At 45.5% G+C, this 27,509-nt stretch overlaps 2 protein-coding genes across 11 annotated transcripts in view; one reads left to right on the forward strand and one right to left on the reverse strand.

The window, feature by feature from the left end:
• Positions 1-6,662, forward strand: part of BMAL1 (basic helix-loop-helix ARNT like 1) — a 51,507-nt gene extending 44,845 nt beyond the window's left edge. For all 7 annotated transcript variants that reach the window (XM_059473785.1, XM_059473786.1, XM_059473784.1 and 4 more), the window contains 7 exons: positions 355-461; positions 803-953; positions 1,523-1,611; positions 2,402-2,510; positions 4,169-4,262; positions 5,256-5,358; positions 5,998-6,662. In XM_059473785.1, the coding sequence (XP_059329768.1) occupies positions 355-461; positions 803-953; positions 1,523-1,611; positions 2,402-2,510; positions 4,169-4,262; positions 5,256-5,358; positions 5,998-6,158 (814 nt within the window). In that variant the 3' untranslated portion in view covers positions 6,159-6,662. The remainder of the gene's footprint in view (positions 1-354; positions 462-802; positions 954-1,522; positions 1,612-2,401; positions 2,511-4,168; positions 4,263-5,255; positions 5,359-5,997) is intronic.
• Positions 6,663-6,955: 293 nt separating this feature from the next.
• Positions 6,956-27,509, reverse strand: part of BTBD10 (BTB domain containing 10) — a 30,071-nt gene continuing 9,517 nt past the window's right edge. For 2 of the 4 annotated variants that reach the window (XM_059473793.1, XM_059473791.1), the window contains 7 exons: positions 14,804-14,997; positions 13,850-14,135; positions 12,158-12,260; positions 11,332-11,452; positions 10,182-10,379; positions 9,474-9,584; positions 6,956-8,003 (listed from right to left, as the gene is read on the reverse strand). In XM_059473793.1, the coding sequence (XP_059329776.1) occupies positions 7,693-8,003; positions 9,474-9,584; positions 10,182-10,379; positions 11,332-11,452; positions 12,158-12,260; positions 13,850-14,135; positions 14,804-14,957 (1,284 nt within the window). In that variant the 5' untranslated portion in view covers positions 14,958-14,997 and the 3' untranslated portion in view covers positions 6,956-7,692. Of the gene's footprint in view, positions 8,004-9,473; positions 9,585-10,181; positions 10,380-11,331; positions 11,453-12,157; positions 12,261-13,849; positions 14,136-14,803; positions 14,998-21,639; positions 21,842-24,506; positions 24,528-27,509 lie in introns of those variants that run through there. The other 2 variants (XM_059473794.1, XM_059473790.1) reach the window with 2 other exon arrangements.

Here is a 27,509-nt window from a genome sequence, read left to right on the forward strand (position 1 = left end):
TCTTTGTGCACAAAGCTTTGTGTTATCTCGTGGCTGCTGCAAGGCAGCTTTTTTCAGGCTTAAATTCCCAAAATTACAGCAAATCTTCGAAGCTATTTAGAAAGCCTTACATCCCCTCCGGTGATGGTGGGTCAAATGTAATACCTCAGGGCTCTGGATGTTAGGTACTTTTTTAATTACCTGAGAATTAAAAATAGTGTTCTTAAGGAATTTTTTTTATCTTCTAAGTCGAAAATTCCTTTCCACATTACTTGAGCCTTTCCCAGCCTCAGTGTGAGCTTTAGGAATCTCTGACTAATGCTTCAAATTGAAAAGAATTTTTATTTTTTTTCTTCCTCTCCCTCCCTTCCCCAGGGCAACAGCCATCCTGGCATACTTACCCCAGGAGCTTCTAGGTACTTCGTGTTATGAATATTTCCATCAAGATGATATAGCACATCTTGCAGAATGTCACAGACAAGGTATGGCTCTTAATAATTCAGGAAAGATGTTTGCTTCAAAATATTGGCACCAGTAGTTGTGTGTTAAGGAAACCAAACACTTGAGAAGATTTGGGTATTGCTGTTTGCAAGTGCTTTAGTCAGGAGCAATGTGCTGTATGTGCCAAGCACTGTGATTGCCTCAGACTGGCATGGATTTGTTGGGAATATTTGAGGTTCAGGATGGGTGAGGGGGGTGAGGCAGGAATAGCATTTTTCCTGAGGGATGTGGGGAGGAATTAACTGGGTTTTCCCTGAAAAGGGCTCTGTTTATGTTGTGGTGCCTGCTTGACGCTAATGACTTGCTTTCTGCCTGTCTTCAGTTTTGCAGACAAGAGAAAAAATTACAACTAACTGCTACAAGTTTAAAATAAAAGATGGCTCTTTTATTACGTTGCGGAGTCGCTGGTTCAGTTTCATGAACCCTTGGACCAAAGAAGTAGAATACATTGTCTCCACAAACACAGTGGTTTCGTAAGTGCTTTTCCCCCAGCAGGTGCCTGGGAGTGCCCATTGCTTTGCCCTTTTCTCATGTGAGGTTTGACCTAAATCTGTGCACACCTTCTGTATGGCAATAGCTGTCTTCTCCAGACAACACCACAGGGAGTTAAAACAACCCCAGGTTTAGTTTAAAAATTGCAGTAATTTAATTTCTGGTCATTAAAGCTGCAGAAAATAGAAATATGTTCTTTCTTTGGGAAAAGATGGGATTTGGTCTTTGTAGGAACTTAAGGGCGTGCATTTCTTTGCTTTGGCAGGTATTTCCCTCCCTTTTCCTTTCTCTTGGGGTGACTTCTCAGCAGAATACTTCCTGCAGAGGAGTTCTGTGCTGAGAGAGGCTGTTGGGGTCTGGCACTGCACACGTGGAGGTGGAGCAGAGAGGTTGATCCCTTATGTTTCTCCATCCCTGGTGTCAGTCTCAGAGGTGACACTGCTGAAGCCCTGAAGCATTCCATGCTGAAACCCTGGGCTGTAATCCTGGGAGGGTTTTGTGCCTCTGCAGGGTTTCCCGTGCCTGATTTTGTCATGCTTGCCCTCCGCAGCACCGCGGGCCTGGAGAGCGGGGACGCGGCGTTCCCGCAGCTGGCGGCGTCCCCACACAGCATGGACAGCGTGCTCCAGGCTGGAGAAGGTAACTCAGCCCCAGCCAGCCCTGCCTCTCCTGCCTGGGCAGCAGCTCAGCCTCCTGCACACGTCTGCTGCCCTTCTGCTCTGACATTTGTTCGTGTCCTGAGGAAAATGGGGTTTAGCTTTGGGTCTGAGCCGCGCCTGCTGAGGGTGGCTGTTGGTAAATCTGCATTATCCATTCCGGGCGAGCAATGCTGAGGCCTTTCCTGCCCTCTCAGTGGGGGCTTTGCTCTGCTTGGAGTGTATCAGGCTCTTTGCAGGTGGAGGTGTTCTTTCCAGCCTCCCGAGTGCTGTGCAGGTGTGAAATCACATTACAGAACAGCTCCTAACTGCTCACACCTCCCTTTTCCCTTCACTTTTACATTCCTGCAGTTACCTGCAGTCATCAGCTCCCTTGGGTTTATCTCCTATTGAGTGGAGTATGCCCTGGCAAGTTCTTCACAGAAAGCAGAGAACAATGTTTGGAGCAGGGCCTGTTTGGGCACAGGGTCTGACGAGGCCATGCTGTACCAGCTCTGGGTGAGAGGTAGCACCAGATGCTCAATTCTGAAAGGGAACAGCCAGATTCTGAAAGAGTCGAGGTCTGTCCTGTCCCTGCTGGCACAGAGGGACACCTGAGACCCAGCACAGCTCAGTGCAAGCCATTTCATGCATTTGGAGGCACTCAGCAGTTGGTGGAACTGTCAATAAATCCTGTTCAGAGGGTCCTGCAGCCACTCAAAGCCTAAGCACAGTTGCCCTGTGGAGAAAGTTTGCAAGCTTTTCTCTGACCTTAACATTTCTGCTCATTTCAGGTGGCCCCAAAAGGACCCATCCCACTGTGCCTGGAATTCCAGGTGGAACAAGAGCTGGGGCAGGTAAAATAGGGAGGATGATTGCTGAAGAAATCATGGAGATTCACAGGTGAGAGAAAATGGTGTGGGGTTGAATTGTTTTATTCCTGTTCTTTAGGAGGAGTTAGACTTCCCTAATTTCCTCTGAAAGAACAACTGATTCAAGGTGAATAAGGAATGATCCAACCTTACTGAGACACTACAAATTCCTGTTCAGCCTCCCTGAGGCAGTCAGCCCACAGGGAAAGCATGAAGAGTTACAGCCTTCAGCTCCCTGCTGCAAGAGACTGATTTCTGATTTCACTACTGACATTTCTTTGCAGTGGTGGTGATGATGGCCTGTTCACCAGAAACAGGAGATAAAAAGAGCAGCTACCTAGAAACAAATCCATTCCAGACTGCTCTTTTCCCAGTGACTTGGGGCTGTGAGTGGCACAACCTCCAAATGCCAAAGCTGTTGACTGTGTGCCAGAACAGCAGTGTTTGTTTTGTGCAGTCCATTTGCTCAGATGCTTTTGGGGCTGTCATATGTGCATGATGAGCATTGCAGTTCCCCTGCAGCCCCTGGGGCAAGGACACAGTGCTGGGGCCCTCCCATGGCAGTCAGCCAAGCCCAGGGTCACTGAGGGGCTGTGGGGATCCACAGCTGCTTGTGGTGTTCTCACCTGTGTGAGCAGCTGCTTTCAGGGGGTACCACTTCATTTCTGTTGGCTAAAATTCCCTGTTCCTCACTGATTTCCTCTTGGGAACTGTTTCCCTTCCTATAAAAGGGGTCTCACCCAGCAGGTGTTCAGTGGTAGCAATGTAAGCAGGCTGAGCTGCAGTCCAGGCACACATTCAGTCTGTTTCCCATAGTTTTGTTCTTGCTGCAGGCAGAACTCCCTCTGTGCTCACCTCAGGCAGCTGCAGACCTATTGCTAAGGCTGCATTCCTCTCTGTAGGAATAGGAAAAGAAGGAAAACATGGCTGAATCATTACTTTGAAGCTTAACCATCCCTTTTAGTAGCTGTAAAACATTTAATTAGCCCAAGTGAGTGTAGTAGTGCAGTTACCACCCATGTTTGCACTTCAGCTTGGACCCTGGGTTAGTTCCAGTCCTTTTTCAGCAGCTGTTACTATTTTCCAAAGCTGCCTTCTGTTCAGCTTTCCCAGGGGAACTCTGCCAAGGAGAAGAATCCCATTTCCATTGCTTTTCTCTGTAACTGCCCCTCCTCCCTTTAGTCTGGGGATTTGTTGGTGCTGCAATCAATACATTATTCATTATTAATGATGTTTGATCAGGCTATGGAAAATGGGAGTGAACAATGTGGCTTTGAGCAGTTACAAACAATCCAGTGTCCAATGGGCTTCTGGAGCAGGAGCTCACTGGAGGAGTGTGGGTTACTGTGACTGAGGCAGCTGGAACTCTTAGCTGCTGGAAACTGAAGTAAAATACTCAAAGATGAGGCTTTCCTTAGCAGCCAGGACCTTTTCCTTCTGACTCTGTGAAAAAACAGGCAGGAGGTAAAGCTTGCAGATCAGGCAGGCTGGATTTACACAGGACTGTTGGTCTGGCTGCAAATAACAGCATTGCTGCTCCTGCTGGCGTGAGGAACATAAAAAAGGGAGGTGACAAAAATGAAACTCAAGCTTTTAGCACCTTATAGCACCTGATACTGAAGTCAGTATTTAAAACCCCAAGTCTCTGAGTAGCTTGTAATTGCATGCCCTGTTTTATGGATGTTTTAGGATAAGAGGATCATCCCCTTCCAGCTGTGGCTCAAGTCCCCTGAACATCACCAGCACGCCCCCGCCCGACACGTCCTCGCCAGGAGGGAAGAAGGTAAGAGTGAGGAGGGAAGGAGGTAAGAACCAGCAGGGAGCTGTGCTCAGGGAGCAGCTCCTGCTGCTGGGCTGCAAAGGGGCCCAGCCACAGACTGAGGGGTCCCAGCCCCTGTTCCGAGCCAGCCAGCAGCACGTCCCAAACTCCAGCAGTGTTTGACACTCACCTGCCCCTCAGGTTGGATGTAAGGAACAGCTCTGCTCATCTGCAGCCTCCAGAAACTCTCTGACACCCCGTGCTGGTGAAGGCTGGCAGTGCTGGCCCTGCCAGCAGTGAGCACAAGCCAGCACAGCTCAGTGCTTGCTTGGGCACTCAGGTTATTTTTAAGTCAACACCGTGCACCTGCCTTGCTCTGAGATTGCTGGAAGCAGCCAGGACAAGAGTTCAGGTGGCTCAGTGCTGGTAATGGCACCTGAGTGCTACTCAAGCAATCTCTAAATGCTTATGGAAGTTTTATCCAAAGCATATCCAGATCCTTATGTTCCACTTCAGACTTACTTAACCTTTTTTCTCAGAAATGATGACTTGCTTGTAAGAATTGCTTGTACTGGAACAGACAGTAAATATTGCTGTCTATTCCCAGCTCTCTTTGTTCTTGAAGTAAAACTCCAGGTTGGAACAGTGTTACAATTCTGGTAATAGTTATTCTTTCTTCTTGTGCCCTACAGTATTCAACATGCCCACAGAACAGGGGCTGCTGGCATGGCATAAAGGAAAATGCAGGTGGAGGGTTGGGTGTTCTCAGCACCCCCTTGATATTTCTCCTTGTTTAGAAGATTGTTTTAAACCACAGGGTTATTTTGGGAAGTCCATCTATCTTATATTAAAAATTCCAGTATAGGACAACTTGATTTGGTTAGCTGCATATAGCTTGTAATACTTGTATATTTTGGATTCTGTTGTTTGAATTTTTTTAAAAATCACTTTAAATCACTGTTTAAGACTTAATGCTCCATTTCATGCTGCTTTAGAGCTTGTGTTTTGTCTTTCAAGATCTTGAATGGTGGCACTCCAGACATTTCTTCAGCTGGGCTGCTGTCTGGGCAAATCCAGGATAATTCTGGGTATCCATATTCCGACAACTCCTCTATCCTGGGTAAGTGGAGTCACACATGAGCACCCTCAGTGCCAGCTGAACACACTTGCACACTGGTTGCCTTTAGCAGTAAGTTGCTTTTACCAGCTGAGGCACAAAGCCCACAGCCGAGCACTCTGTGCCCCAGGAGGCTCCTGGCAGCCTGTTCTGTAAAGTTCCTTCATACTGGAATGTCCTTGGGCAGCGCTGGGAAGCCTCTTTCCCTGAGTCAGTGGGAAGTATTTCAGATGCTGCTGCAGTGCTGTGTGTGCCCTCTGGCACTCAGGCTGTCCCTGAGCCGTGGTGGCCCTGGCTGGGGAGTGACCCAGCTACCAGGGGTGTCCCCAGAGCCCTGGCTGTGCCCAGAGCAGCAGTGCAGGGAGCGGAGCACCAGTGCAGTCAGGGGAGCAGCCCCAAAGCCCCGGCTGTGCCCAGAGCAGCAGTGCAGGCAGGGGAGCAGGCCCAGGGCCCGGGCTGTGCCCAGAGCAGCAGTGCAGGGAGCAGAGCAGCCCCAAGGCCCCGGCTGTTCCCAGAGCAGCAGTGCAGGCAGGGGAGCAGCCCCAAGGCCCCGGCTGTGCCCAGAGCAGCAGTGCAGGCAGGGGAGCAGCAGTGCAGGCAGGGGAGCAGCCCCTGAGGCGCTGCCATGCTGTGTTCCTGCAGGGGAGAACTCCCACATCGGCATGGACATGATCGACACGGAGCAGGGCTCCAGCAGCCCCAGCAACGACGAGGCGGCCATGGCGGTCATCATGAGCCTGCTGGAGGCCGACGCGGGGCTCGGCGGCCCCGTGGACTTCAGCGACCTGCCCTGGCCCCTGTGAGGAGCCAGCAGCCAAGTGCATTTACTGCTGGGGCTCTGCGGAACCCATGGGACTGAGAGGCTTTTATGTGGGAACTTCATAAAAGCTGCGTCAGAACGCAACTCATCCTACCATGTGTAACTTCAGACAAAGTGGAATAACCTGCTACAGTGTTCTGTGTTGATTTGGTTAGCTGTGTATAGCTTGCAATACTTGTATATTTTGGATTCTGTTGTTTGAAATTTTTTTTAAATCACTGTGCGACTCACTGGCATCAGTGGTAGCTTTTATATGCAAATGACCATTTCAGATGTATGGTGTGTTTTTACACTGCAAAACAGTCCCCATGTGGATATTTCTTATACTAATTGTACCATAAAGCCGTTTATTCTTTCTTGTAAGAATCCTTTACTATAAATATTGTTAAAGTGTAATGTATTAGACAGTTAAATATTTTTAAAATAAATGTTTCCCTTGTTCTAAGATGGAGCATTTACTTTGATAAATAAATTTGATAAAACCCTGCTGAAGGTGCATGCTAGAAGCACTTGGTATTTATCATTTCTTTAGCCTTGGGAGAAAAGGGAGGAAAGCCAGTGCCTTACCTACACTTACATGCCTTTGTCATTACAATATTCCCAGAGAAGCTATTGTTACTCCTAGATCCATGTTGATCCTGAGAAAAGCACAACAGGCAGCTGTGTTGAAATGGGCTGATTATCTTCAAGAAACACTTGTTTTTCGCTTAAACATCCTTCCCCTGAGGAAAGAAAAGCAACTACTTGCAAAATTCATAATTCACAGATAATTCAAGCCCATTAAAATAATGGAAACTTTATTTGCATGAAAAACTTGTTTACAATCATTAATAAATGAAGAATGAACCATTTGCATTTTCCTATTTCATGACACTTATGAAAAATGTATTAAATAAATATTTGTGAACAGCTTAAGGTAAGGCAAAATTTAAGATAAAGCCCCTGTCCGTTGTTCACAATTTTTGAACATGGCTCACGCTGCAAACAAGTGAAAAAATTCACTAAAGAACTTGAACAAGATGTTACATGGGTCATTGAATCACGTCCTCAATCCAAAAACCCAAGAGTAAGTCGTTTTGTGCTCAACCATATACAATAACTTCAAAAGGGTCAATCTATTCGGAGCAAAACTATGTACAGTTAATACCTTTGATAGAAGCACTTTGTTAGTATTGTGCAATACATTTATAAAAAATGGCTTCAAATTCCACTTCTCAACCATTTGTAAAGTGCTACTATCAATTCCCACTCTGCCTCCTAAGGCCGTGCCACGGCGGGGCCGCGGAGCGGGGCCAGGCCAGCTCAGGGTCACCAACGTCACAAACCCACGGTAAACACAGACACGAACGTCACCGCCCCAGCGCCGGCCGCGCTGCTCCCGAGCCGCCGGGCATGCCCGGGGCCGTGCCAGGGCCCTGCTGCAGCACCCTACACACGGGACACAATGGAAAGCTGGCGTTGCGGTGCGGGATGGGCTGGGTGCAGTCACCGTGCAGCATGCGTGCGGGGCGGCGCGCTCACAGCGGCGGGTTCGGGCCCTCGGGCTCGGGCTCGCTGCTGCTGGGCGCCGGGTGCATGGGCAGGATGTCCAGCTCGTCCACCTGCGGCGTGGGGTGCATCACCACCAGCTGGTCCTGCGGGATGTCCGCTGCTGCCGCCGCCAGGTTGGTGATGGATTTGCTCTTCACGCACTGGAAGTCAACGTGCCGGCTCTTGCCCTCCTCCTTCTCCCAGGACATGCGGATGAACGGCCTCTGCACGTAGTTGTAGATCACCTCCGGCCGCCCGCCCGGCCGCTTCTTCACCTTCTCCTTGTACGTGGGGTAACCTGGCAAAGGCAGGGGCACAGCAACATCAGCCCTGGCTGCACAGCACAGCAACATCAGGCCTGACAGTACAGAGCACAGCAACGTCAGCCCTGGCTGTACAGAGCACAGCAACGTCAGCCCTGGCTGTACAGAGCACAGCAACATCAGGCCTGACAGTACAGAGCACAGCAACATCAGCACAGCGCTTACAGAGCACAGCAACGTCAGCCCTGGCTGTACAGAGCACAGCCCTACAGAGCACAGCAACGTCAGCCCTGGCTGTACAGAGCACAGCAACGTCAGCCCTGGCTGTACAGAGCACAGCAACATCAGGCCTGACAGTACAGAGCACAGCAACGTCAGCCCTGGCTGTACAGAGCACAGCCCTACAGAGCACAGCCCCTCAGCCCTGACTGTACAGAGCACAGCCCTACAGAGCACAGCCTCTCAGCTCTGACTGTACAGAGCACAGCCCTACAGAGCACAGCCCTACAGAGCACAGCCCCTCAGCCCTGCTGGGACACAGCACAGCAGCCACTGGCACTGCCAGTGCAGATGGCTGTGCTGTGTTCGAGTCACCTCTCCCTGTGCCCCAACAACAATGTCCATTTTGCACATTACTGCAGGGCACCAGCATCACAGCTTGGTGCCACAGCTGTTCCTTGTCAAACCAAGAAATGCCAGCAGAAATAATCTGCTATTAGCCAGCATTACAGGCAGGGCCAGCTCTTGTTTAGCTGAAAGGCTCCCACCTTGTTCAGCTGAAATTAGTTATTTTAGGGCTCACCAGTCAAAAGCATTTGCTTTTTCTTGGCAAATTACAAATGTAACTATGACAACTTGGTGAGTGAATGATAGAAATCCTGCTAATTATAAAGGCTGGATTCTAAAATATCTGGGTCAACAATCAAAAGAAAAATGTAATGCAAAGAAACCCAGTTCTTACATTCACGATAAAAATCAGATTACTCAGTCAGATATTACAGAGCAGCCTCCTAACATACATGATGTTTATTTCAGATCAGTATTTCTTTGCACTTCACCGATCCACTGGATAGTTTTGTACTTCCTGAAAGAAAATGTCTGCCTGCCACTTTAACACAACATTTTTCATTTCACACCCTGGAAAGGACACAGCCTAAGAACACAATATCCAGAGCTGTACAAATTCCTTGTTACTTCAGACAAAGCACAGAGAAGATTTTGTGTGGAAACTGAAGGGCAAAGGGCATGAGATGCAAGTCATGAAGGCAATAGAAGCACCTAAGCTGTCTGCACAGAGCCCTCAGCTCGGACACCACTCTGGAGCCCACAGTCAGGTTTTCCAGCTGGGTACCATTCCCCTCTGGCCATTCTGTCACCCAGCCTCAGCAGGAAAAGCAACACTGAGCCCTTGCTTTTCCAGGCACAGAGAAAGCCACAGAGCAGAGAAGGGCAGCAGACCCTGAAGGCCAAAGAGGGAAGGAGAGCACAAGCAATGCTTCCCTTACCTTCAATGCCCAGTCGGATCTTCTTGAGCCCCCTTTCCTTCAGAACCGATTTGGCCACGTCTCTGTTTTCAATGTACTTGAAGAATCTGTACAACTTTGTGCTGTAAATAACTAAAATTACATTTTAATGAGAAAAAAATCCCTGTATTCAAATATTAACCTTCTAGCCTTAAAACATAAAAGTTTATCTTTTCCATTGCTTTGCTTTACTGCAGTATTTTTATTTCAGAAGAGGGGAAGAAATTCAAGAACTCCAGAGAAAAACAGCTGAAGATACTGGGGAATGGGTTGGGTGCACATCTTGCAGGGAAGTACAGCCCATTTACAGGTGCTTAAACTCATCAATCACACAACTGTAATACTCCAAAAATAGTAACACTTGGTTTTTTCCTCAAAAAAAACTCTAGTTGCTCTTCCACAGTAAACATGACCCCGACCCATTTCCCACCTCAAGCTCTTTCTAAAGAAGTATTTTCTTCCTCCTCACTGGCTAACAATACCTTAATAATAAAAATTAGCTTCTCTTTTTAATTAATTTTGTTCAATTACACTTGAACAGAACAAGCATAATATGCCTCTGTGAAACAAAATATTAAGCAGAACTAGTCAAACTAAGAGGTTTATTTCTGTACAACAACTTTAAATCAGCACATTCACTGCTACCTCTACCATGGCATGGCTTGGTGGGAACAATGGGGATAAACTTACTTTGTGAGTACTCCTCTCCCATTTGGGGGGGATACTCTTCATCCCAGTCAACAACATCATCATCTGTCAGCACAACAATGTGGCATTCCCTCTCCCCACTCTGGGCACTGGCTACCATTAATGGCAGGATCATTTCTTCCAGGTAAAACTCAAATTGCTTTCGAGCACCATCGTTTGATAGTTCATGCATGAGAGCACCTAGAAGAAAATTTTAAGCATAGGCACATTTGAGAGCTTGGTAAAGAGATGAAGGCAGCAACAAGAAAGACTAGATCTGTTTATCATGTAGTATTTCTGCAGACAGGTGTAAGGACACTTAGTCTATGAGCTTATGTAGGTTCAGACCTTGTTTGAATATTTACCAGCCTGTCCTGCAGATATTAACATAGTGTTGGGCACTTTGAGACCTCCTGTGCATTTCATATTGGTAATTGTGCAAGGCTGCTCTTGGTTTTCCAAAAGAAACATCATATAAGCCAGTTGCTGGGAGAGCAGAGCACACAACCCACGTTTCATAAGCAGCAGCTTAAAGCCAAAGCTTCTCAAAGCCCCCAGGGCAGGAGCTGCTAAATCCCTGCAAGGACAGAGAGCTGGGGCATGGGGCAGGGGGGTGGCCCTGCAGGGAAGGCCCTGGGGTGCATTCCCAGCAGGAATGCCACAGGCTGGCCCTGCACTGCACACACAGCAAGCAGAGGCACAGGCTGTGCTCAGGGCTGAGGCAGCTGGAGAGAACAGCACGAGCTGGGAATCCTGGAGCAGCCCCCTCCACAGCAAAGCTGTGCTACTGCCACCAGGGAGACAGCCCCATTCTCCTAGCAAGGAGCTGGAAAATGATCCTCCCTGTCCTCTGCAAAAAAAGGTACCACTCAATGTTACTGTATCTGCACTGCAAATGCAATCATAGAGCTAATATTCCACAGGGTGACCATGGCACAGAATCAGATGCTGAGATATCAGACATTATTTTTCAAAGAACATAAATCCATTGATTTTAAGGCTTTATTACATAAGAGATAAAAAGGGATGGATTTTATTCATGTACTGCCAGCCATCTTCCTTATCTCAAATAAAGGACATGATTTAGAATTAACACACACACTCTTAAGTCAATTTGTGTAACTCAAATTATTGTAATAAACTCTGTACTTACTCAGATCTCTGCATTTGATAGTACTATACTCAAAGGAGATACAGAGATAGTCACATGCTTCCCTCAGCTCAGGAATAGAAATCCCATCAGGACAGCGTATCACCCCAGTCTTGTAGTAATCCTGCAGGAGGCACCAAGAAAAAGCACAATGCACAACATCCACCAAGAGAAACATTGCATCATTTCATTCACGTTCCTTCTCCACACAGACAGCCCCCAAAATGTAGGACAGCAACAAATGTTAAACTTTGTGAATCTTTCTGTCCTCAAATTTATCAGTTTTCAGAGCTGCATTCAGAGCAGTGAGTTCTGGTTAAAAATGTTATTGAAGTGACAACTATTAATACTGATAATTTTGCTGTCTTTTATCTGTACTTCACTGAGCTCTTCCCATTCCAAGGCTGCTGACAAAGCAGTCCAGCAGCTCTGCTTCCTTGTGTGGATCTTAAATAAGGGGCCATTTCCATGTCAACCTGAAGTTTGTTTGACTCCTGTTAGCTGCCTGAAGCTCACTTCCAGTATTCTGTTTCACCTAATTTCAGCTCTAGAAGGGCAGAAAATACTTGAATTTGGTCAACTACATGCATAGGAAAAGGTGAACTGTAACTTTTGGTTTCTTCCATGAGTACTTTCTCTCTCCCTGACTGTCACATGTCCATGTCTAAGAAAAGGGGGTTCATAGCAATCATCTTCTCCCCTCTACTAAACAATATAAAGAGCAGTATCTATGCCATCCACAACATCTAGATATGCAAGGTGGGTAAAACCAAGAGGTTTTACTTCTTATCAGTGCTCGTCCTAACAGTATTTGCCCCTAAAAACTCACCAGAATAGCACGAAACACAGTAGAACCAATTCCTTCAGCAACTTCATACTCTCCTTTTTCATTGGGCCGTGTAAAGTTGTGTTCTCTGCCTGATCCAAACATCCTGCTCAAGAATGAAAGTAATTTGGGTTAGAATTCCTCACTATGGTTTTCTTGTTTGTAGGTAAGAAAAATAAAATGCGAGAAATTGTGAAGAAACTGCAGGGAAAAGCAGTGCACTCTGTTCAGTTGGGTTATAGTTTCACCTCATGATCTGACGTGCCTTTCCTGACCACTCTACAAGAAATAATATTTAGAAAATCACAGTCTAACAGGATACAGGCTTAAGGCAAACAGTACATTCTTATTATAGCTACTTTTACCTCCCAAGCTGCTCCTGCTTACTGTCCTGCAGACTGGCATTGAGGGAAAGTGGGTTTATAAATACCCTGCGTGTTAGAGCGCTATTTCTGTATCTTTATTAACCTACTTTTCAATTAGCAAAAGATAAAATAAGCTTGTTCCTTGAACCAACCCCAAAGGGAGAATAACTCAGCATCACACATGCACAAAAAATCCAGTGCATTAGGCAGCACTTCTTACTCTGAGGCTGGGCATGGAAAAAGAAATTCTTTCATTGCTTCTTTTCAGCTGATACACTTCCAGCCTGTCTGGATATTTATATGGATGCATGTATTGTATAATATACAAGTGCTTTAAATCAATTATTTAATTCTGTTGATTCTTACTTCCATTTATTCCTTTTGACAGTTTAGACAGAGAAGCATTTCTTGCTTCCTCTGTGACTCAGCCAACTTTTCACAAAAGAGGGATCCAAGGTACTATTTATCCCACATTGCAGTGATTTAAACAGAGCAGAAATTGTGTAATCACATTTGTTACCTGTAATGTGGCAAAGAGATATATATACATGTATTTTAAATACAATTATATCCTTGTGTGCTGAGAAATAGCTGTATTTTAATGAAAAAGCCAAATCCAAAGTGATACAGAAAAACCCTTCTTTTCTTTCTTGAAGCAAGATTTTAAGTGGTGCCCTCTGCACTTGGACAAGGCAAAACCAACCAGAATTTGAGCCAGTCAAGTGTTGAATCTTTTCCCACCAAGCAAACATGTTAAATATGTTGCTCATTATAGTTTCTACAGAAAGCATTACACACATATTGCAGACTTGCATTCAAGTGTTGATCATTTTGAGTATTCAGCCTCTCTGCTGAGTGGCTCAGGGCTGTTACACTGATTATTTGACATTTCAGAAGATAAATGGGCTGAGCTTGAACATTTTCAGGGTAGGCCCACTAAGCAAAATAAATTCCTTCAAGATTTTCCTCCTTGCTGTTTTGAAAGAGACTGTCTACACTTACTATGCCACCTTGTTTTATGAAGCACCTAGCTTGAAAAATGAGGAAGAGTGAGGCAGACTGAACATAGAAGCAATGCCCAGGAAGATGAAATGGTGATTTATTTATCAGCTGTCATCTCTAGGTAATAGACATCTCTTGGCTTTCCTGCCAAAACCAGAGAACTTGCATTCAATTTTTACTTAAAGACATTTGTAAACTGGTAATATTTGACATTAGCAAGATCAGCCGCAGCAATATGAATCCAACAGCTAATCAAACAGTTTAAATATCCAGCTCTCTATAACAGTTGGGGGCTAAGGAAAAAACCAAAACCCAAAGAGATACAAACCTGCCCAACATTGTGTTAGGTTGTGCAGTGAAGATGGAAGGATCTACAACAAATCTGGTGTTGTCCACGATGAGTGTCACTCGCTCGGAAGTTCTGACGTTCCGGGCTCCCTCTTTGCCATTCTCGTACACAAACACCATTTCCCCAGCAGCCTTGCAGCTGCCATCTGAGCTGGACTGGCTGCTGTTCCTGCTGCTGGTGCCCATGCTGACAACAGAACCATTGGGGGACGTCTTCTGGGGCCGGGGGCTGCTGGGCCGAGAGGAGCTGTGATCCTTCTCGCGATCTTCGGTGGAGACGAGGGGAAGGAGAAAAAACAGGAAATTAAATTAGAGATTTAGAGGAGTCCTATGTAGCTTGTGTCCTTCTGGGCACAAAACACACCCATTTCAGAAGTTAAGTACAAATTATTTTGGTTAAATCTATTCTGGTTAAAGAAACCTTCAAAAATAACTGGTCATTTATGAGATTCCAAAGTCTGCATCACCTAGACATCAAACCCACCTCACCCTCCCCAAAAGTCTTTACAAAGAAAATTTACTACTCTAGTAGTGAAAAAGGAACTCAGCATGACAACAGAAGCCATTGCATCAACAGTTGGTGCTACAGCTCAAAGAAACAAACCATATTTTGTCACTTGAAAAAATACCTATTTCCTCTATTTCCAAATACCTAGACTCTACAGAGTAAAGGGGATGTTTTCAGTCAATTATCTATAAAAATTAGATTGTTCTTGTGATTTGAACTAAATAAGAGCATCATGTAGGAATACACACAGCAGACTGCAAAAAAAGTTACAGCCTATTCAAAGAATGGTATTCCCAGCTCAGGGCACATGTAAGAAATCTGTATGTTGTGCCATCACCAAATAACACTTTTTATTGTATTCCTTTAACAAAAGAGTACTCAAATTTGGAGAACTGTAGTCCTGCAATGGCAGAGAGCTGCACACACCAGAATGATACTGCCTTGTTGGTGAAGTGACATTCCTGATGCACGGGGTGAGCTGAGACTCTGCTCTTTCGTGGGACGAGTCCCGGGATCTGTCACTGGACCTGCGCCTGTCCCTGGATCTCTCGTGTCCCCCACTGGCCCCGTGCAGGCTCATCTTGCTGCAGTCGAGTCCTTTAGCTACACGGGATGAGGTGCTGAAAGCAGAAATAAGGCACAACTTCAGCATTTCAAAGTTGCAGAGACATTACACATCTAGATTTTCAAGGCATTCACACTCCATGGAGATGTTTCCAAGATAATCCAGCTCCATTTTCTTTGTTGCCCTCATGTTTGTATTTACAATTGCTTGGAACATTGAATGGGCAGCAGGAATTACCTGTTTGCTGCTGTGTGATTTACAGAGACAGCAACTGCTCAGCTGAGCCTGCCTGTGAAGATACATTCACACAAATCTCTTTCAGAATGGGTAGGTCAAATACAAATGAGCATTTTATTTTGATTCTTACTGTTAAATTAAATGTTCTCATCAAAGAATAAAATTAGAAGTTAGGGATCTTTTTTTTTTCTTCCCAATGCAACCTATTTTGGCAAAACCTGCTCAGGCCACAGGCTGAATTTACACTCCTCCTGCAACCTGCCCTTTGCAAAGGTAGTCAGTCTTAAATGAGGGGGACACATCAAGACACACCAGACAAGAGTTTGCTTCTGCACATTGTTTTAAATTTTCACTTATTCTTAAAAAGAACAATAGTAAGCCATACAACCTAGACATGAACTGACATAACCTGCCAGCCTGTCAGTAAAAAGTAGCATATTTGTTCCAAACCAGCAAATTTAATATAATAGTTTAATATGTTTTAGACTGTGATTAAGTTACACTATTCAATTTAAGATATCAATTCATTTTACAATTATTAAACCAACTAACAAAACTAATCAAGTTTTGAGATCCCACAACTTGGGGAAATTCCCAAGGAATTTTCCTACTCATCTGAACCCATCCCCTATTCAGCAACAATCAAATGGAGGACACAAACCATCTAAAAATTAAAAATCAACGTGCAACAGCTATTGTTGAATTTACTAAAAATCCTTTTGTTTTCTATTTATACTCTTTAAAAGAGACAAATTTATGTGTGGACAGCACAGACATGTCTGTGTCCTTGCATCCCACCAGAATTCTTAGAGCAGATCTTTGCTGTTTACCTTTCAAGTGTGGGCATGACAACACTCTTTATTTATGGGTTTAACTGAAGAAATTCCCAAAGCCTCAGGTAGTGGATAACCCAGACAGACACCTGCACAGCTACAAGGTCTGCCAGACAAAGCAGAGTCATGATTTCCCAGAGGAACCTCAATGCCCCACTTGCTTGCAGCCCGCAGATCCCATAACTCCTGCCAAGAGACCTGAAATCACGACTGCAGGGATGCTGCAGGAGAACACAGAGAGCTGAGAATGATGGCCTGCCTGAGACAAGCACAACCAACAGAAAAGCATTCACTGGACAAGCACACTGAGCAGCGTCTTCTTTTTAGCTTGCTTAGAAGTAATGATAAAAAAAATAATCAAGGCTTCCTACTAGCATGAGATGTTGCAGTTTCAGGTTTCAGAGATTGATAAGAGGAGCTGAACTGAGAACAAAGAGGCTGTGACAGATGAGTGTTTAGCACAAGGCAAGCAGTCAGAAATGCACCTCTCACTATGGCACACGAGCTTCTCCCTGCCCTGCTGGAGCGAGGGCAGGATCTCCTGTTGACAAAGCACAAGGTTGGTGCAGAGGGAATCTACTGCAATCCTGTTTTCTGCCAAGCTTAAAATATGCTGCAGTAAGAAATGCATCTTTGGGATGTGGAGTCAGCCAAAGGTCTATTGAATAAGGGAAAAGAACTGCAAGCCTTGCTTCTGGCTGAAAACGCTCACAGTCCAAGAATAATGATCCAAGCACTTCCATTAAAAGGAAATTTCCTGAGGACTTCCAGTGCAGTTCTGAAGATATTAAAATTTATAACATTTCAGCACAGCTAATACATCTCCTTACTTGTTTTACCTCTCTATTAGAGAAAGGCAAATTCTTTATTTTGAAAGTGAAATGTGCAAAAGTTTGCAAGAGTCAGATCGGCAAACCTCCAAAAAAACCCAAAACCAGTATCAATATCAACAATTTAGGAAAACCTTTGCACCTTTCCTTTGAGACAGGTATACACATACCTAATGTGACCACTTTAATAGATACAAAATATGCCCATAAATTATTAGAAACATGGATTACAGTCTTGAATTCAAGGCCAAAGTCTAGCCTCAGTTTAAACATGACAATATTCATTACTACTACAGCTAAACTTCCAAAAAATTGTGACTTTTTTTTTTTTTAAGAAGCTCTGTATCTCATCTATGAATCTTTATATTTGTATGCTATGTATAATCAGGGGTGCCACAAAAGCGGGTGTGTATGTGTGGAATACTCAAACACCTACATAGCAGCCTGGTGACAAAACATCTCTGCAAATCCCAATAAAGCCTCATACGACCAGGCCTCTGTTGAGGCACAGCTTTGATCCTAGACCTGATAACATTTCCAACCATGCTGTGAGAAAACAGAGTTTTGCAGGTGTCACATTTTATAGTATCAAAATGCATGACTCACTGTTTCTCAGCAACTAAAGAGCTCTGTTTGCTTTAAATAAGGGAAACGCGCTAGAAAACGAAACAACCACTGTAATGGGATGCAGGCTTATCACACATTTTGGCAGAGCAAACACAAATTCCCCTTTAACAGAGAAGGCAATTAAAATGTGATTCTTAATCCAGAAAACCATCTAAAGCCCCATTAGGCTCCCAGCAGTGACTCAGAGCTGCCGGTGAAGCAGGGCAAAGCCCAGTTACTAATCTCTTCCAGGAGCTGATAAGAACAGGTGCTACAGGAAGCGACACTGACTCAGCTTCCTCCCGAGCCTGCCCCAAGGAAGGGCCATGGCTCAGCTCTACCTCCCTGAATGGCAACTGGGGCTGCTTCTGCTTTGCTGCCAGCAGCCAGCAAGCCTGGAGGAGAGGGGCAGAGTCAGAGATTATCTATCTGCTCCTGCTGCCAGCCACAGCCATCCCTGGGGAGCCCGGGCCATCAATTCAGCTCAGCACAGCACACTGGAGAGAGGCAGAGGCTGCCAGCTGGAGGAGGACACCATCCTTGAATAAATCAACTGCTTCTGGAACAGACAGCCTGGTGGGTGCAGGAAAGGCTGTGGATGTGTCTATCTGGGCTCCAGCAAGGCCTTTGGCACTGTCTCCCACAGCTCCCTCCTGGAGAAGCTGCAGCCATGGCTGGGACAGGAGCACTCAGTGCCGGGCTCAGAGAGTGATGGGGATGGTGCTGCACCCAGCTGGGGCCAGGCACCAGGGGTGTCCCTCAGGGCTCTGGGCTGGGGCCAGCTCTGTTCAATATTTTTATTGATGACATGGATGAGGGCATCGAGTCCTTCATGAGTAAATTTGCAGAGGACACTAAGCTGGGAGCTTGTGTTGATCTATTGGAATGAAGGAGGGCTCTGCAGAGAGACTTAGATTTGGTTGGATGCATGGGCAGAGTCCAACAGCACGAAGTTTAATCAGTCCAAGTGCTGAGTTCCACATTTTGGCCACAAAAATCCCCGACATTACAAGCTGGGGACAGTGTGGCAGGACAGTGCTCAGGCACAAAGGGGCCTGGGGGTGCTCGTGCACAACTGGTTGAACACGAGCCAGCACAGTGCCCTGGTGGCCAAGAAGGCCAATGGCATCCTGGCCTGGATCAGGAATGGTGTGGCCAGCAGGAGCAGGGAGCTCATTCTGCCCCTGTGCTCAGCACTGCTGAGGCTGCACCCTGAGTGCTGTGTCCAGCTCTGTGTCTCAGTTTGGGAAGGATGTTGAGATGCTCGAGCACATCCAGAGGAGGAAATGAGGACAGAGAGGGGCTGGGAACACAAACCTTGTAAAGAACCCCTGAGGGAGCTGAGGGTGTTTAGCCTGGAGAGGAGAAGGCTCAGAGGTGACCTTATCGCTCTCTACACCTTCCTGAAGGGAGGCTGCAGACAGGTGGGGTTGGTCTGACAGAACCAGAGGACACAGGCTCAAGCTACAGCAGGGAAGGGATAGGTTGGATATTAGGAAAAAAATTTTCACCAAAAGAATAATAAAATACTGGAATGCTCTTCCCAGGGAGGTGGTAGAACCACCATCTCTGGATGTGTTTAAAAAAAGCCTGGACATGGCACTTGGTGCCATGTCTCTAGTTGAGGTGTTAGGGCACAGGTTGGACTCAATGATCTTAGAGGTCTCTTCCAACCTCATTATTCTGTGATCCTGTGAATCTTTATTCATCTTAGTAACAGCCATCTAAAATGTCACTCTTAAATCCCATCACTGTTGAGTCACAGGTCACAAAAAATAGTTCTTTGATCTGTTGGATATGCAGCCAACAAACGAAGTTCCATGTGTTCAACAGCATGAGCACTCAGATCAATGCTACCCTTAAATACAACTTTGCTCTACCATGAACAAGAAAACTAACATGAGCTTCAATCTGAACAAAGAGAAAATGCAGAAGTGGAGCTTAGCCTGTCAAAATAGACAGGCATATCACTGGCTGTACCCTGTGTTACCTGACCAGAAAAGCTCTGTCCCTGAGCTGCTCTATTGTTACTCTGAAAAAGGAACTCACTTGTGGCCAGTACATATGAAAGAAGACCTGTGACTTTTATTTTCCTGTAAAGAGGCTTTAGAAGAAGTTGCAAGTGCTCAAAGAAACAGGAAGACATCAGAACTACAAGTAATTTTGATTTACTTGATAGAAGGACTTGGTCACCTCCTCTCCTCTTCTCCCCCTCTAACAAAGCCAGTGGGTCAGAGGTTGTTTCTGCAGGGAGCACACAAAGCCCTCACTGCACACCAGCAATGTGAGGGACTAAGGACAAACCTGGCCCCAGTGAGGAAGGCATGACAAACTGGCATTTACTGGGAGTTCCACAGCCGTGCTGTTGCAGCTTCCTTCCCATCTACACCAGGGGACATGGGATGGACCAAAGCAGAGCTGCCCCCTTTGAAGAAGAGGCAGACAGGAACTCCTGTGCTCCACAGAAGCACCACACACACCAGACACACACCAGGACTCCTCCAACAGCAGTGGAACACTGCAGGTTCCAAGTGCCAGGGAGCCACGGCTGCCAGGCTGTATTCACCCCAAATCCCAGCCACAGCACCCAGGGGAGCCTGTTAAAATAGAAACTGCTATGTAGGATACTTTTTTTAAAGACCTGCAGTGAGATAGCAGCCACAGGACACCTGAATCTTTCAGAGCCTGACTTCAAGCCTCCAAGAAAGAGATCTGAAGCTACCTGAAGGGCCATCTCACCCTGAAAAGAAGTGTTTGCAAAGTCAGCTTTCAAGGGATTCCTCAGCTGATGACCACCAGCTGCACTCTGGGCTGTGGAAGCCGTAAGGCACAGCCCCAACCCATAAGCAGAATTTTCTCCTGCGTGCTAAAGGACACATTGCATTTAAATTAAAAGTGTAAGAGAGGAGAGGAAAAAGAACAAAGAAAACACCATTTCAAACCCTCATATCCCTTCATTCACTAAAGCTGGAAAAAGCCCCACATATGTAAGGCCACCTAGTATTCAAAAGTTTATGAAAGGGAAGAACATCTTGTTTTATCAATTACTTTTCTACAGGGAAAAAAGAAACAAACCCCCCCACTCCCCCCCAATAAACAAACCCAAACCAAAACAACTAAACAGCCTCATGAATATTCATGTCTTTTGGCAATATTCACAAATTCAATACTCATTTTTCCCTGGTTTCAAAGGAACATTGGAACATGTGCACTACACCCATTCAAGAACTTTAAGGCAGCCACAGAAATTATTTTCCCCCTCAGACAGGGATCAAGGAAGCTCTGTCTTTGTAAGGGAATGAGGCATTTTCTTTAAAAGCAGTTGCCTCATGAAGAAAACCAAATAAGCTCAAGGTTTTATTTAAGCAAATCTATTTAATATGATGTGAAGGAGGGAAAAAAAAGTATCATGAAAATGGCAACTTGTCATACTGGTAATGCTTCCTATTTTTGTAGTTAAGGGAAGAGCTGTTTTTAAAAAATGTAAATGCTCTTCAATTTAATGATGCTTTGGAGTCATCTGTGGAAGGAGAGCTTCAGTTTGTCTTTACACATAACAACAGATTGCTTTGAATATATTACTAATTATTAGAAGAAGTCATTAGACCGAATTAATCCTACTGCCAAAACAATTAGCTTGTATTCCAACATAAAAGCTCCATGTGCATCCTACTGAATACTGCCAATAAATAGACTTCTTTTATACAACCAGCTCGTGTCTACACAGAATTATGGTGCTTAACCAATATATTTATTACTCCCAAACCCACCCTAAAACCTTAAGCAAATGAAAAGAACACAGCAGTGGAAAATTAACCAAGACTTTTACCATTTCTCCCCGCCCCCCATCTATTTCTAAAACTTATATTAACTCACCTTAAAATATAAACTTAGATCCATCCTTTTCTAGGGTGATTCCCATAATCAACACTTGTAGAATCAGGCTATAGAGCTTTATCTGTGCACTAAGTTACAGCTGCCATGCTCCGAGGCTTTAGAAGAAATCCCTTCTGCTCATCCTGCCAGGACTTACACAACGACAGCGCTTATGCCCCTCTTCCTCCCCCTCAAGCCTGTTCTTTGTCGGCAGACATTTCAATTGACCTGTGCACACAAAGGACAGTACTTCGCCTTTTCCTCATTCTTCTCCCGAATAATGCCCACGCGTTATCCCTGTTAACAAATACGCACCTTCCTCTCGTGTCTATCAGGGAGGAAACACAGAAGCACGGGAACAATTTCGGAATCAGAGCACAAAGGAATTCCGTTCCTTCCAAAAAGGCAGCTTTGAAATCCAGATCAGCATCCTTTGGCATTACTTATTAAGTTCAGCATATTTGATATTTCCATCATATTTCTTCACCGTCAGCGAGCCTTACTTTTCCCTGCATCACAGCCGCTCCAGGATGCGCGCCCGCAGCTCCCAGCGCACGGAGCGCACCGAGCCGGGCGCGCTGGCTGCGGAGCGGGATTGTGGCGGAGCCTGACTCAGCCGTGCGTGCTGCGCGATCGGCTGACGTGTGACCCCGCGGCTCCGGGGCCCGCAGCCATTGGGCCGCACCGGCACGGAGGGAGGCAGCGCCGGGGCCGCAGCCGTGCCGGTCACAGCCGGGCCGGTCACAGCCGGGCCGGTCACAGCCGTGCCGGTCACAGCCGGGCCGGTCACAGCCGGGCCGGTCACAGCCGGGCCGGTCACAGCCGGGCCGGTCACAGCCGGGCCGGGGCCGCAGCCGTGCCGGTCACAGCCGTGCCGGTCACAGCCAGGCCGGTCACAGCCAGGCCGGTCACAGCCGTGCCGGTCACAGCCAGGCCGGTCACAGCCAGGCCGGTCACAGCCGGGCCGGGGCCGCAGCCGGGCCGGTCACAGCCGTGCCGGTCACAGCCGGGCCGGTCACAGCCGGGCCGGTCACAGCCGGGCCGGTCACAGCCGGGCCGGTCACAGCCGGGCCGGTCACAGCCGGGCCGGTCACAGCCGGGCCGGGGCCGCAGCCGGGCCGGTCACAGCCGTGCCGGTCACAGCCGGGCCGGTCACAGCCAGGCCGGTCACAGCCAGGCCGGTCACAGCCGTGCCGGTCACAGCCAGGCCGGTCACAGCCAGGCCGGTCACAGCCAGGCCGGTCACAGCCGTGCCGGTCACAGCCGGGCCGAGGCCGCAGCCGGGCCGAGGCCGCAGCCGTGCCGGTCACAGCCGGGCCGGTCACAGCCGGGCCGGTCACAGCCGGGCCGGTCACAGCCGGGCCGGTCACAGCCGGGCCGGTCACAGCCGGGCCGGTCCTCGCCCCGGCCCCCGGCCAGCGCCGCTGCCCCGGGATCGGCCCCACAGCAAAGCCACGCTCCGACCGCTCCCGCACCGTCTGCCCGCATTAACACTGACAATGAATTCACCTGACACCAAGGTCATAGGCGGGTACAGCAAGAGCATTTTGAGAACCACACAGCACGAGCTCCATTTTTTAACTACAAGCACCCCTTTCCCAGCTAGGGAAAAATCACTCTCCTTTGTAATAACTTAAAGATCATTAGTGTGAAAAATGCATGTATTTTATGATTGCATTTTTGCAAATATTAAAATGAATATTATACGTGTTGTGTTAGAAAGTGATGCTGTATTAATTCTCTTAAGTAGCGTGGTAAATATAGTTTTAGGTTATAACATAATGTTAAAATAGAAACTGCTATGTAGGATACTTTTTTTAAAGACTTGCAGTGAGATAGCAGCCACAGGACACCTGAATCTTTCAGAGAAAGAATTTATTGCTACATTATCAGAACAAACGAACTTCTTCCCATCTCGAAGACGCTGTTAAGATTTGGAGGAAGAAGCTGACACTGCCCAGACAGAATCCTGTGTTTGCATGGAATTTACGCATCATGTATGAGGTGTATGAATATGCAACAGGATGTTGCTGTTAAGGGTTAATCCTCTGTTAACGTGGGTCCTTTTTTGTGCTACCCAGAAAAAGGTACTGGCCTTCCGTAACTCTTTGTCTCTATTGTCTCATATTGTCCTAATTCAAATTGTCCAAATTATTATTACTCTAATTGTATTATTATTTTTATAACCATTTTATTACTATTAAACTTTTAAAATTTTAAAAACAAGTGATCAGCGTTTTCACAATTAGTATATAATTATATTAATCAGTACATTTACCCATCAGAAACCATTGTGCATTTTCACACCAAGAGGTCATCAAGGTGGGCCCACCAAGCACAAAAAGCAACACAGCAAATTAATACATGAGTCTGTAAAATTTTCTAAAGATTTTCTGGCAGGATGAGACAGCTTTCTTTAAATGATTCTTTTTAGAATGTCTGCAGGCTGTTTTAAGGAGTCAAAATACACTGGAGGAATAGCTTAAAACTAAGTCCTACAATAAATAACAATCAAGATGTCACAGGGTGGAAATTAAAACATGATGCAAGCTGAAGAAATGAGGAGGATTGTTCAGCAAATGAGTGCTGTAATAAAGAGGGAAGTCAGTAGGAAAAACAAGAGACTTGTGATTAGAAAGGCAGGAGAACACTGGCACTCCAGGCTGAAGGGTCAGCTCTTTACACATGGAAGGAAGATTTCTGCTCATGCAATTTCAATTACCCGAACCAGTGAATTTTCTCCTGGTTTTAGGGTCTTGTGATGGTTCACACAAGCACCCTCCCCATGCCCCAGGGGAAGAATAACCACCAACCTTGTAAGGCCTTTCTTCCCTTCAATATAAGCCAAGGAAGACATGGCTATAATAAGCTGCATGAAAAGCATGCTGAAAAAACCTCTCTCAGCCACTTTTTGCCTCTGATACAAAAGTCCCCCAGCAGCAAGAGAAAATACCCTGGTTCCCTAAATGGGGTCTCTTCTCCACAGCAGAATTAGGATGTGTTTTCTTCTTTACTCCTACATCAGGCAGAAAAAACATGCCATGGATGGACTGGCTCCCAAATCCCACAACACCAACCCCTCAGGACAGGACACACACCCATGCAAATCTCACAGACACCCAGCCCAGAAGCCACACTGACTTGGGGCTCCATGGAAGGAAGCCCCAAGAAAGAATTCTCACTGCTTAATTTGGGGGCTGCCACGGGATCTTCCCTGAGCTCGAAGCAGAAACTCTGTCAACACTTTCCACCCTCAAAATTCTTTAATATTCACATAATTCTGGTCTTCAGTGGGTTCTCTCAGCCATGAGTAATGTACTTCTTAGTAATGCAGTTCCATTTCAGGAAAGGATCTCATGAGCAGAGTGTTCAGTTGCCAAAGGGATTTCTTAAAGCAGCAAGGACTTAACCTTTAGGAGGGAACACATTCACACCTTATGACTTCTGCCATGCTCCCAAACACAAGACTTCCATAAAAGAATCTTATACCAATTTCTGCTGCATTGTCAACATGGAAGTTAAATAAAAATCAAACTAGGAAACTCAGAGCAATATTATCCTCCTTAGAACTGGAAAGGGCCTCCATTTGTTAAAAAACAGCTTTAGAAGTTCAAATTCAAAAGAACTGGAACCAAACACAAACTATGTAGCCATTACAGTTTCTGGTCTCAGAGGTACAAACAATGAAGTATTGTCCATAAAAAAATTCTAGTTCTGAGCATAATCACCCCTAAAGTGCTTTGTGTCCCAATTAAATGTGCCAAAGTCCACCACAAATAATATCTGACAACATTTGGGAAAGGCAGTTTGGGTGCTGAAGAAGCTCAGGAGGATTTAGTGTGTGCTTTAGCCCTGGAAGTCACTAAGTTTCCCTTCTCAGCAGTGTCAATAAGCTGTCATGCAGACATGAAGGACGTCAAAAGGAAATCAAAAGCCCAGTCCTCACAACTCTAAGATCACTCACTATACACTGGGTACCTTGCAGAAGATGAACACAGTGGTGTTTTGGAAAGCTCTCACTGAGTGCAGCCCATTTTTCTGCATTCCAAGACCAGCTCTTCCCAGCCCACCTCAGTTTCTCCTGAGGGTTTTCCATGCTGGTGCCTACAAAGGCTGGATGAGGAGATTTTGCTCTGCCAGTGCCAGGCTGCAATTAGGCATGTTTGCAGAGACTGAAAGCAGGGGATGCACAGTATGACCCGAGCCCCTGGTAAATCAGGCCTCATTATTTTCATGCCCTGCCTTGTGCAGGCCTACCCCATGCTGCAAAATGTTCAACTGCAGAAATCACAGCAAGAGAAATAAAACCTGTCCCACAGTGGAAAACAGATTATACATTCTGATATTCTTCCACAGATGAGAAAGGAACTCTTCTGGTGATGCTTCATGTACTTTACAAAATGCTGAGACACGTGGTACTTCCATTCACAACCCATGAATGCATCCTCCCAGCAGGCATAAACAATACTGGGGCAAAAAATCCCAGCATTTAGCATCTGCACAACAACTTCTCATCTATTTACAAGATTTAAAAAGCAACTGAAGATCCAAGAGTCATGGCAACAGAATCAAAGCAGAATCACATTTTGTTCATAAATGCAGTAGTGCAGGCAAGACTTTGGATCTAATAATGTCTAAACAGAATGAACAAATAAGAAACTGTCAAAAGAGACTAAAACAGAAGCAGACTTAGAAAAATCAAGGACAAATCTTGAAGAGGCAAATTTAAGCCAAAGGTTTTGCACTGCAACTCTAGAAAAAGCACTCAGTGCAAGAGAATTAGAAGTAAAGTCTTCCAACAACAAAAACTCCAACACTACAGAGAAATCACATGTGTGAAACTAATAACTGATGAAAATTAGAATAAAACATACAGAAAAGCAACATCTAATAATGAAAATATGAATTCAGAGACCATTTATTTAAACCTTCACCACTATCAATTCAATGTATGGCTCCTGCACATTTTCTTCCATCTTATTCAGGTACTTAACTAAAAAGCATCTGCAAGAATTTTCTGTAATAGCTTAGACAAACAAGACTGTTTGTATGATTATTTAGTCATCTCTAACAACATATAAATTCATCCTGACAGGCTCTGCAGATTTATACCAGGGATCATATGCATTATATTTTTAGTCCTAATTTTCCACATCTCTCCCTTCTGAATTTTCCATTCCATTGCCCATCTCAGAACAAGTAAGAAGCAGGAGGAGAGAAAACAACAGTACAAAACACTGGACACTCTCTAAACTAGAGAGAACAGGAGATAATGCTGACCTGTTCAAGGATTCAGTCCATTCTCCTTTGGACAGTTCTGCCCCTCGTCCTTGGCCCCAAACAGACCCGTGGCTTTCCTTGCTGCCACACAAACCCCACACACAGGGCTGCTCACAGCCCTAGATTATGTTTTCTATGAGTCAAGAAAATTATCTAAGCTATTTTAAGAATGTTAAGGCTGAAGGAGTAAACACTCCAAAGCACCAAGAAGTGACAAGCTAAGAATCTCCCATATTACTCCTTTGTTGAGATTATTTACTACAAAGCTCTTATTTCACCATTATGTTTTCCAAACCAGAAATATTCTTTCTTGATGATAACAAAGTGTATTTTGAGTAAGACAAACAAGACTGGAGCACTCAAACCTTTTAACATAACAGTTGTAGTTATACTATTACAACTTATGCTTCCAGATGCATTTTTGCCCTCACACTGAATTTTTTACATAGATTTTCGCTTGTCTGGATGAAAAAGTCTCAAGTCAGAAACTACAGTAATATATCCATATTCAGCCACACAAAACCCAATTATTTTGTTCAGGCTTTGAAATTAAGTACACCATTTTCCAATAATGAGATTCTCTGAAGTAATCCAGTATCTCAAAGGAATAAGGTAACACAATATTTATCCTTTTTTATCCCTTATTCCATTACAATGTCAAACTATTATTTAGATTCTCATTCTCAAAGACTTCCAAAACCACTTTATTTGGGGAAAAAGATTTAAATGATCAGATGTTAGCTTGAGTACTATATCCCTAGCATACAGCTTCCATAAAAATGCTGTTCACCATTGGAAACAAATTGTGTTTTGCCAGAAATATGTGCAATAGCTGCAATTACTTTGAGGCATAGACTTCCTACCTTTTGATGTGTGACCCTTGAATTGAGATTGCATGAAAAGAT

Source organism: Ammospiza nelsoni, chromosome 6 (assembly GCF_027579445.1).
Source record: "Ammospiza nelsoni isolate bAmmNel1 chromosome 6, bAmmNel1.pri, whole genome shotgun sequence".
NCBI classification, from domain to species: Eukaryota; Metazoa; Chordata; class Aves; order Passeriformes; family Passerellidae; genus Ammospiza; species Ammospiza nelsoni.